Consider the following 12011-nt stretch of genomic DNA (forward strand, 5'->3'; position numbering starts at 1 on the left):
TGTTTGCCAACCGCCATTGAATAGCAGAAGAAGACTAACTTCCGGCGGAAGTAGCGATGCTCAGACGAACACATCTTTACTAGAATGTTTGTTTTGTCCGAATAACCTGACATTGTTTGATATTATGTGCTAAACATGGACATTCTTAAAGATGAGATTGCCAGGAAGAGAAAACTCCTCGAAGAAAACCAGCTGGTTGACGTAAGTTTGTCGCAATGGAGGAGTTTTGTGTTCGCTACTTAGCTCACCTTCTAGAATGTTCTTTTGAGCAGCAGCTAGTCTTTCTACTTATTTTCTTTAGACACTTTTAAAAACAATAACACACAAGTAAATAAATCATGTGGTTTAGTAGATAATAACTGTCAGACACTGATGATGCAATGTTTTTCAACCACTGTACCGCAGCACACTAGTGTGATTTTCTAATTTCACCAATTTGGGTTAAAAATCCATCCATCCTTCCATCTTCTTCCGCTTAACTGAGGTCGGGTCCCGGGGGCAGCAGCCTAAGCAGGGAAGCCCAGACTTCCCTCTCCACAGCCACCTTGTCCAACTCTTCCCGGGGGATCCTGATGTGTTCCCAGGCCAGCCGGGAGACATAGTCTTCCCAACGTGTCCTGGGACTTCCCCGTAACCTCCTACCAGTTGGACGTGCCCTAGGGAGGTGTTCGGGTGGCATCCTGACCAGATGCCTGAGCCACCTGATCTGGCTCCTCTCGATGTGGAGGAGCAGCGGCTTTACTTTGAGCTCCTCTCGGATGGCAGAGCTTCTCACCCTATCTCTAAGGGAGAGCCCCGCCACCCGGCGGGGGAAACTCATTTTGGGCGCTTGTACCCGTGATCTTATCCTTTCGGTCATGACCCAAAGCTCATGGCCATAGGTGAGGTGTTGAAAGGTTTGTGGTGAAGAAGGAGCTGAGCCGGAAGGCAAAGCTCTCAATTTACCGGTCGATCTACGTTCCCATCCTCACCTATAGCCATGGGTTAAAAATATTTTTTGCAAACCGGTAATTATAGTCTGAAAATTGTATGTTGTTGTTGAGTGTCGGTGCCGTCTAGAACTCGGCAGAGTAACCGTGTAATACTCTTCCATATCAGTAGGTGGCAGCTGGTAACTAATTGCTTTGAAGACGGGAGGCAGCGTGCAGGTAAAAATGTGTCTTAATGCTTAAACCAAAAAATAAACAAAAGGTGAGTGCCCCTAAGAAAAGGCATGGAAGCTTAGAGAAGGCTATGCAGAACAAAACTAAAACTAAACTGGCTACAAAGTCAAGAAAAAACGAATGCTGGACGATAGCAAAGACTTACTGGGGAGCAAAGACAGAGTCCACAATGTACATCCGAACATGACGTGACAATCAACAATGTCCACGCAAAGAAGGATTAAAAACAACTGAAATATTATTGATTGCTAGAACAAAGTTTTAGTGCTTTTTAGATGTCAGAAACAGCGGGATGCAGGGTGCAGGAAAAAGTTTGTTGTAATGCTTAAACCAAAAATAAACAAAAGGTGAGTGCCCCTAAGAAAACGCATGGAAGCTTAGAGAAGGCTATGCAGAATGAAACTAAAACAAAACTGGCTACAAAGTCAAGAAAAACCAAATGCTGGACGATAGCAAAGACTTACTGGGGAGCAAAGACGGAGTCCACAATGTACATCCGAACATGATGTGGCAATCAACAATGTCCCCGCAAAGAAGGATTAAAAACAACTGAAATATTCTTGATTGCTAAAACAAGGTTTTAGTGCTTTTTAGATGTCAGAAACAGCGGGAAGCAGGGTGAAGGTAAAAATGTGTTTTAATGCTTAAACCAAATAATTAAAAAAAAGGTGAGTGCCCCTAAGAAAAGGCATTGAAGCTCAGAGAAGGCTATGCAGAACAAAAGTAAAACTGAGCGGGCTGCAAAGTCAAAAAACACAGAATGCTGGACGACAGCAAAGACTTACTGTGGAGCACAGACAGCGTCCACAATGTACATCCGAACATGACGTGACAATCAACAATGTCCCTGCAAAGAAGGATTAAAAACAACTGAATATTCTTGATTGCTAAGACAAAGTATTAGTGCTTTGTAGATGTCAGAAACAGCGGGATGCAGGGTGCAGGTAAAAATTTGTTGTAATGCTTAAACCAAAAATAAACAAAAGGTGAGTGCCTCTAAGAAAAGGCATGGAAGCTTAGACAAGGCTATGCAGAACAAAACTAAAACTGAACTGGCTCGAAAGTCAAGAAAAACCGAATGCTGGACGACAGCAAAGACTTACTGTGGAGCAAAGACGGCGTCCACAATGTACATCCAAACATGACGTGACAATCAACAATGTCCCTGCAAAGAAGGATTAAAAACAACTGAAATATTCTTGATTGCTAAAATAAAGTAGAATGCGGGAAGTATCGCTCAAAGGAAGACATGAAACTGCTCCAAGAAAATACAAAAAAGACAAAAAGCCACAAAAATGGGAACTAAAACACTACGCACAGGAAAACAGCAAACAACTCAAAAAGTCAGGGTGTGATGTGACAGGTGGTGACAGTACACCTACTTTGAGACAAGACCTATATTGCTGCATGCTTGCTTATGCTTTAAAGTCATACTCAACAATTGCGACAAATCCTTTTTTTTTTGTCAACTGAGTTTTGTTTTTCATGATTTTTGCTGGTGGTGTTCCTCCGCATTTTTTAACCGAAATAAAATGTGCCTTGGCTCAAAAAAGGTTGAAAAACACTGATCTATCAAAACCACATTGGCCGTAACATTAGGTACACATTCAGTACAAGAACTGTGTCAACATGACATTCGTTGTGACTTTTTTAATCCACCTCTTGATGTTACTTGGAGTAATGTGAGAGGAGTGCTGAACTTGGTATAGAACAACAGACAGACTGAAAACTTTTTTATTTATTTTTATTTTTTTAATTTCTCCCATTCAAACCTTCAAAGCCCATTTTCTTTTGAACTAATCCTCCCCAACCAAAAATGTCAAATGAATGGATTCTTTCAGAATGACATAATGAACACTGCTTCTAAATCGATTTTGGTGGCTTAGACAAAAAGGAAATCTTCCCCAACATGTTGAAAGAGCCATATCAGACCGAAAAATACCAAAAACAAGTCTGTTTGGAGCCGCAAAAAGTTAAAAGCCTTTTGTAAGTGTTATGTAAGTGTCAGATTCAAACACAGATGACATCTATTAAACAGACAAGAAGCAAGGAATCATGCAGAAACAGAGTTCAATTTGGTTCAATAAGGAGAGATGTTTTGGGCTGTACTCTTAGTTACAGATCCAACCTACGCTCTAAGGTCTAATTTAACGTGCTCCTCTATTTATTTGGGAGGTCCCTGGTTACATCACTGAGGCTGCTTCTGAAGGAAGGGGGGTAATTTCACCAGCCCCAGTTGGACACAATATATGATTATTCAGAAATGTAAATGTGCTGACACTCGTGATATTGCCCTGTCTCTGCTTTGTCTGCGTCACGGTACTCGATGTTCTGGACACAAACACTGATAAGATTGCAGGCTGTCCCTTTGCACGGATAGAAAAGTACAACTTCAGCACAATTGATAATAACTATAGCAGCGGCCTTTAAGCATAAGAGTTGTTTAATAACTTACACATAATTATTCTAACAATAAATACGTGTCTCAGAGGGTGAGATGACTCCTGGAAATGACTGGATTAAAACTACCAAAGGTAAAGATGAGTGTGCCCAAGTTTAAGGAATTGGCAATCAACTATAATGAATTTATCTGGAACAACATGGCGCACAATCAGAAATTCAGCCAATATTACATACAGATAATGTGTCATGAGACATGCTCATATACAATAAATACACAGAGGACATTAGTAAAGGAAATTAAATGAGCTCAAATATACTTACAAACGGGGCTTCACGGTGGCAGAGGGGTTAGTGCGTCTGCCTCACAAAACGAAGGTCCTGCAGTCCTGGGTTCAAATCCAGGCTCGGGATCTTTCTGTGTGGAGTTTGCATGTCCTCCCCGTGAATGCGTGGGTTCCCTCCGGGTACTCCGGCTTCCTCCCACTTCCAAAGACATGCACCTGGGTATAGGTTGATTGGCAACACTAAATTGGCCCTAGTGTGTGAACGTGAGTGTGAATGTTGTCTGTTTATCTGTGTTGGCCCTGCGATGAGGTGGCGACTTGTCCAGGGTGTACCCCGCCTTCCTCCCGATTGTAGCTGAGATAGGCGCCAGCGACCCCAAAAGGGAATAAGCGGTAGAAAATGGATGGATGGATATACCTACAAACAAGGCATACTGATGCAATATGTAAATACAGCTAGCCTAAATAGCATGTTAGCAAGGATTAGCTTGCAGTGACCAAATAGGCCTGATTAGCACTGCAATGCAGACGCTACAGGGTGCTAAAAGCGAGCACCAATAGACTAAAAAATAGCTTTTACCCAAGAGCCATAGTAGCATTAAACAGGCACTGAGTGAGCACAATATGTCCATCATGTCCTCATGTGTAATGTTTTTCTATTTTTTCGGACTACAATGTGCAATAATGTTTTATGTATGTGTGTATATGTATTCATATGCATGCAGATATGCATCTGTGTGGATACATATACATATACATAGATACATCTGTCATCTCTATCTTTTGTTTTACTATTTATACTACCATATTGTATATGCACCTTAGGAGGAGCTGCTCCAATTTCGTTGTTCTTTGAACCTGTTCATTGCAATAATGACAATAAAACTCTATTCTATTCTATTCTAACAAGTCAATAGCATCAACAAAGCTCACCTTTTGTGCATTCACACACAGCATAAAATGTTTGGTGGACAAAAGTAGACAAAGAAGGAGTGGCATAAAACACGTCTTTCTGTGGCAGCGTTAGAGAAAGTTATACATGTAAACAAACTACGGTGAGTTTGAGGACAGCCAAAATTAGCAGGACAAATAGGCGCTGGCCAAATACTCTCATCAGTGAAGCATGTTTAATATAAACAGTAGGAAGGTTTGTGTCATGTTTGTCCTCCTACACAAATATTATTACACCAACAAATATAATTTAAGGACATCATTCACTAACATGAGTTTGTGGTCATTACTTACTGCCGTTGTTCTATTTGGCACATAGCAATGTTGTTCTTCTTTACATTCATATATGCACTAAATACTGTGCGGCCCCTTTTAAGCGACCGTTGTTGCGTCTGACCTGTCTTCCTCTCAGGGAAATAAAGTCACTGGTCAATCCCAAGTTCTTTCAGGTGACATGTATGCAGAGTAAGAAAGACCATCAAGACAGAATAGGAATATTATAAATAAATAAATGGGTTGTACTTATATAGCGCTTTTCTACCTTCAAGGTACTCAATGCGCTTTGACACTACTTCCACATTTACCCATTCACACACACATTCACACACTGATGGAGGGAGCTGCCATGCAAGGCGCCAACCAGCACCTATCAGGAGCAAGGGTGAAGTGTCTTGCTCAGGACACAACGGACGTGACGAGGTTGGTACTAGGTGGGAATTGAACCAGGGACACTCGCGTTGTGCATGGCCGCTCTCCCCACTGCGCCACGCCGTCCCTTTTAGTGATATTATCAAGTTTTACTCAAGCTTTAGGAGACCGGTCCTACGATCCGTTAATAGCGGCATCCAGAAGCAGTCTGAAAGCCAAACGGAAAGAGACAACTTATTGAATATGAAAACAGCCCCCACCCTGCCCAGAAAAGAATACAGCCTCATTGTTCTAATACTGATAAGGTAAAAAGGGAGCATGCTATGCTCCCACAGTCCAACCACTTAGCACAGAGTTCACTTGCGGACAAAAGATACAAGCAAAAAAAGTACACATGGGAAAATATTAGCTGCTTTAAACATGACTTTGAATTAAGAAAGAACTCTTAAAGGCCTACTGAAAGCCACTACTACCCACCACGCAGTCTGATAGTTTATATATCAATGATGAAATATTAACATTGCAACACATGCCAATACGGCCTTTTTAGTTTACTAAATTGCAATTTTAAATTTCCCGGGAGTTTCGTCTTGAAAACGTCGTGTAATAATGACGTGTACGCAAGACGTCAGGGGTTTTTAGGAAGTATGAGCGCTACGCACACACACAGCTAAATGTCATCTGCTTTAACGGCATAATTACACAGTATTTTGGAGAACTGTGTTGCTGAATCTTTTGCAATTTGTTCAATTAATATTGGAGAAGTCCTGCTAGACTTTTGACAAGAACAAGAAAGTTTGATCACATTACGCCTGTACTGGCTCACCTGCACTGGCTTCCTGTGCACTTAAGATGTGACTTTAAGGTTTTACTACTTACGTATAAAATACTACACGGTCTAGCTCCATCTTATCTTGCTGATTGTATTGTACCATATGTCCCGGCAAGAAATCTGCGTTCAAAGGACTCCGGCTTATTAGTCATTCCCAAAGCCCAAAAAAAGTCTGCGGGCTATAGAGCGTTTTCATTTCGGGCTCCAGTACTCTGGAATGCCCTCCCGGTAAAAGTTTGAGATGCCACCTCAGTAGAAGCATTTAAGTCTCACCTTAAAACTCATTTGTATACTCTAGCCTTTAAATAGACTCAATTTTTAGACCAGTTGATCTGCCGTTTCTTTTCTTTTTCTCCTATGTCCCACTCTCCTTGTGGAGGGGGTCCGGTCCGATCCGGTGGCCATGTACTGCTTGCCTGTGTATCGGCTGGGGGACATCTCTGCGCTGCTGATCCGCCTCTGCTTGGGATGGTTTCCTGCTGGCTCCGCTGTGAACGGGACTCTTGCGACTGTGTTGGATCCGTTTGGACTGGACTCTCGCGACTGTGTTGGATCCATTATGGATTGAACTTTCACAGTATCATGTTAGACCCGCTCGACATCCATTGCTTTCCTCCTCTCCAAGGTTCTCATAGTCATAATTGTCACCGACGTCCCACTGGGTGTGAGTTTTCCTTGCCCTTATGTGGGCCTACCGAGGATGTCGTAGTGGTTTGTGCAGCCCTTTGAGACACTAGTGATTTAGGGCTATATAAGTAAACATTGATTGATTGATTGATTGAAAGTAGCAAGATGGAGTTGGGAAGCTTTAGCCTTTAGCCACACAAACACACACGGTGATTCCTTGTTTTAAATTCACGCAGTTGAAACTTTCCTTTGGATCACAGCGGATATGAATCCCGACCACTTGTCAACCAGCAGGTTTCGGTGAGAAAATTGTGGTTAAAAAGTTGCCACTTACCGGATATATCAGCTGAGCTTGCGCCTCCCGTACAGCTGCCGTCGACTTCCCTGAGACACTGCACGTCAACACCCGGCCGTGGACGTACACTTCCGACTATCAGGTACTGTTAAACTCACTAAAACACTAGCAACACAATAGAAAGATAAGGGATTTCCCAGAATTATCCTAGTAAATGTTTCTAAAAACATATGAATCCGTCTCAATGCAACGCGATTGAAATTGTTTTTTTTTCTAGTCCGTCGTTATCAATATCCTCAAACACGAATCTTTCATCCTCGCTCAAATTAATGGGGAAATTGTCGTTTTCTCGGTCCGAATAGCACTTTTTGTTGGAGGCTCCCATTAAAAACAATGTGAATATGTGAGGAGCCCCCACACGCGTGACGTCATCGTCTGCGACTTCCGGTAGAGGCAGGGCTTTTCTCCCGTTGCGAACTTTATCGTGGATGTTCAATCAATCAATCAATGTTTACTTATATAGCCCTAAATCACTAGTGTCTCAAAGGGCTGCACAAATCACAACACAACCACTACGACATCCTCGGTGGAGCCCACATAAGGGCAAGAAAAACTCACACCCAGTGGGACGTCGGTGACAATGATGACTATGATGTTCTCTACTAAATACTTTCAGCAAAAATATGGCAATATCACGAAATGATCAAGTATGACACATAGAATGGACCGGCTATCTCCGTTTGAATAAGAAAATCTCATTTCAGTAGGCCTTTAAAAACATATGCATTCTCCACACTGTCAAGAGATTTACCCAAAGGTGGGGGTTTGTTGTGAGCGCCATTTTGAGCCGCTTTATGTAATAAGATTCTTCTGCTCTTTGTTTGTTTCAAAGATATTTCAAGTTGTCTTGCTTTTGCATTACAAGCAAAAAAAAAAAAAAAAACCCCAGTGGGTTGTTCAGGTGTGCCTAATAAAGTGTCCAGTGAGTGCACATGTCCATGCGACACGAATAATGACCCTTTTTGTTCCCACGTCTTGTTTCCAGGGCTCCAAAAAGTTCTTCAAGAGAGCCGATCTCGCACGCAAGGAGCAGGAGGACTACTTCAAAAGATGTGGCTATAAGGTTGATAGTTTCATTTTGCTTTCCTTTACACACCAATACATTTCACTTGTGTTCTGTGTGATGTCACATTTGAGCCACGCATTGGGAAGGAGGTGACAAGTTCAGACCTTAGTCTTTGTTTCTGTCTTCACTGTGCTGTTTCTCCTCAACCTGCCGCCTGCACCTGTAGGTTCAGAGAGAGTCTCCTGACAGCCAGGTATGGGCTTGCAACAGTGAAAGTAGCCGACAGGATTGCATGAATATGAAAGTGTGATTTTTATTTCCCCCGCTCCACACACACACTGTATGTCCTCATGCTTCTACTTCCTTGGTGCCTTTTTTCACCTGCAACAGACTGTAAGAATGTTTTATTCCCCTTGGAAGCCCACCAATGTCAGTGTGTATACCAGAGTTGGGCAAATATTTGGACTCGGGGGGCCACATTGAGGGGAAAAAAGCGTCTGGGTGGGCCAATATGTATGTGTGTATAAATTATATATACCGGTACACATTTAGCTGTACATTATGTGTGTATAAATGATACTGTATATACACACTTAGCTGTACAGTATGTGTGTATAAATGATACTGTATATACACATTTAGCTGTACAGTATGTGTGTTTGGCTCCTTTTTTTTTTCAACAACACTAATACCAAAAGTTTCAATGAGAGGTCAAAAAAGTTATGACAGACCATCTCAAAAAACTTAAATGGAATTTTACAGATTTTAACTGAACGGGACACCCAAAATGTACATGAAAGTAAAGAAAGTGGGCTTTACAATATTTTGAAAATCTTAATTTCCCCTCAGGGATTATTAAAGTACCGTATTTTTCGGACTATAAATCACATTTTTTTTCATAGTTTGGGGTGCGACTTATACTCAGGAGCGACTTATGTGTAAAATTATTAACTCATTACCGTAAAATATCAAATAATATTATTTAGCTCATTCCCGTAAGAGACTAGACGTATTAGATTTCATCGGATTTAGCAATTAGGAGTGACAGATTTTTTGGTAAACGTATAGCATGTTCTATATGTTATAGTTATTTGAATGACTCTTACCGGCGTGGCGCAGTGGGAGAGTGGCCGTGCGCAACCCGAGGGTCCCTGGTTCAAATCCCACCTAGTACCAACCTCGTCACGTCCGTTGTGTCCTGAGCAAGATACTTCACCCTTGCTCCTGATGGGTGCTGGTTGGCGCCTTGCATGGCAGCTCCCTCCATCAGTGTGTGAATGTGTGTGTGAATGGGTAAATGTGGAAGTAGTGTCAAAGCGCTTTGAGTACCTTCAAGGTAGAAAAACGCTATACAAGTACAACCCATTTATTTATTTATTTATTTTACGTTAACATACCAGGCACCTTTTCAGTTGGTATAACGTACACTTATTCAGCCTGCTGTTCACTATTCTTTATTTCTTTTTAATTGCCTTTCAAATGTCTATTCTTGGTGTTGGGTTTTATCAAATACATTTCCCCCAAAAATGCAACTTATACTCCAGTGCGACTTATATATGTTTTTTTTCCTTTTTTATTATGCATTTTCAGCAGGTGTGACTTATACTCCGAAAAATACTGTTTTTCTGATTCTGATTAAGTATGAACAATAAAATACTGAATATTAACAACATATTAACATATTTTACTTCTCAGACCAGCTCCTCTATAGACATCTTTTACAATCAAGCAAACACAACAAAAATGTAACAAACGGCAAAATATGAATGCAAATTGTGATAAACACCCACAATATGATATATTGTCAATTTTATGCAGAAATTGATTGTAAAAATGTGCTTCCGCATCTGTTTCTGATACATGTTTGGGACTGACTGCTCTGAAAACAAGCCCCGCCCACTCTGCTTTGTCCTGGTCTGAGCTGTTGTTACCGAGATTACCCTAATAACTCGTACAACACCCAAAATGTACACTAAAATAAAGAAGTGGGATTTACAATATTAACTATGAACAATAAAAGACTGAATATTAACAACATATTTTACTTCTCAGACCAGCTCCTCCATAGCTGTGTATCTTTTACAATCAAGCAAAACACAACAAAAATGTAACCAACAGCAAAATATAAATGCCAAGTGTAATGAACACCCACAATATGATATGTTATCACTTTTATGCAGAAATTGATTGTAAAAATGTGCTTCCGCATCTGTTTCTGACACATGTTTGGGGCTGACTGCTCTGAAAACAAGCCCCGCCCACTCTGCTTTGTCCTGGTCTGAGCTGTTGTTACCGAGATTACCCTAATAACTCGTACAACACCCAAAATGTACACTAAAATAAAGAAGTGGGATTTACAATATTAACTATGAACAATAAAAGAGTGAATATTAACAACATATTTCACTTCTCACACCAGCTCCTCCATAGTTGTGTATCTTTTACAATCAAGCAAAACACAACAAAAATGTAACCAACAGCAAAATATAAATGCCAACTGTAATGAACACCCACAATATGATATGTTATCACTTTTATGCAGAAATTGATTGTAAAAATGTGCTTCCGCATCTGTTTCTGACACGTTTGGGGCTGGCTGCTCTGAAAACAAGCCCCGCCCACTCTGCTTTGTTCCTGGTCTGAGCTGCTGTGACTTATCCATCCATCCCATCCATTTTCTACCGCTTATTCCCTTTCGGGGTTGCGGGGGGCGCTGGCGCCTATCTCAGCTACAATCGGGCGGAAGGCGGGGTACACCCTGGACAAGTCGCCCCCTCATCGCAGGGCCAACACAGATAGACAGACAACATTCACACTCACATTCACACATTAGGGCCAATTTAGTGTTGCCAATCAACCTATCCCCAGGTGCATGTCTTTGGAGGTGGGAGGAAGCCGGAGTACCCGGAGGGAACCCACGCAGTCACGGGGAGAACATGCAAACTCCATATTACCCTAATAACTTTTATAACACTCAAAAGTTCAGATTCTAACCATTGAAAAGCTTTCTAAAGTTCAAGACTTAGTCATTTAAAAACAGCACTGCACATCATAATTGTAAATACACTTTTGATGTTAAAGGTCTAATAAAATGATGGAGAACGTCCGGTGGGCCGGATTGAAAATGTTATTGGTAAGCATGTGGCCTGCAGGCCCTATTTTGCCCCTGTCTGGTGTATACTTTTCGTACAGAGCTAGTGACACGATGCTGACATTATTACAGAACTTATTTCCCGGCACATGCAAAGAAGACCAATGAAAAAGACAACAAGGAACAGAAGACATAAACCCCGACTGAGGACACGTTTCCTGTGTGCTGTTCAGTATGCATTGAAATGGGGCATATTTGTGTTTCAAAACTACTTTTTTACTCAATCTTTTTTCATTTGTGCTTTCGCTCCCTGTTCAGCCTTTGATGGATGTCACTCTTCGCAAACACCCTGATGTATCTGATTTGAAAATTTTTTTTGTTAATGAGATTATGTTCCTTAATTGTCATGATTGGCTAAAAGAGCAGTGATGCATGCATGTATAGAAGCATGATGACTTTGTGCTGTAAAACGACTACAAGTGTTGCATTGTAAACACCATTATAATATTTGGGACTTTTTGTCCTCCTACTGGACATGAGAGGTAAGATATGCATGTGGCTCTGTGCTGTTCCACTTATCACTGGGAAAATACGGCTTCTTCAATCCTGCGAACACATTTGATTTTTAATGATCTTTATTGAATTAAAGCA

General features: G+C 41.2%; 1 protein-coding gene across 3 annotated transcripts in view; it reads left to right on the forward strand.

Annotated features, from left to right (window-relative positions):
• The window catches only part of prpf18 (PRP18 pre-mRNA processing factor 18 homolog (yeast)), a 26077-nt gene continuing 14066 nt past the window's right edge, over positions 1-12011 (forward strand). For 2 of the 3 annotated variants that reach the window (XM_061896218.1, XM_061896217.1), the window contains exons 1-3: positions 1-201; positions 8249-8326; positions 8496-8522. In XM_061896218.1, coding sequence (XP_061752202.1) covers positions 136-201; positions 8249-8326; positions 8496-8522 — 171 coding nt within the window. In that variant the 5' untranslated portion in view covers positions 1-135. The remainder of the gene's footprint in view (positions 202-8248; positions 8327-8495; positions 8523-12011) is intronic. The other variant, XM_061896219.1, reaches the window with a different exon arrangement.

The sequence above is a fragment of the Nerophis ophidion genome, linkage group LG03 (assembly GCF_033978795.1).
Source record: "Nerophis ophidion isolate RoL-2023_Sa linkage group LG03, RoL_Noph_v1.0, whole genome shotgun sequence".
Taxonomy (NCBI): domain Eukaryota; kingdom Metazoa; phylum Chordata; class Actinopteri; order Syngnathiformes; family Syngnathidae; genus Nerophis; species Nerophis ophidion.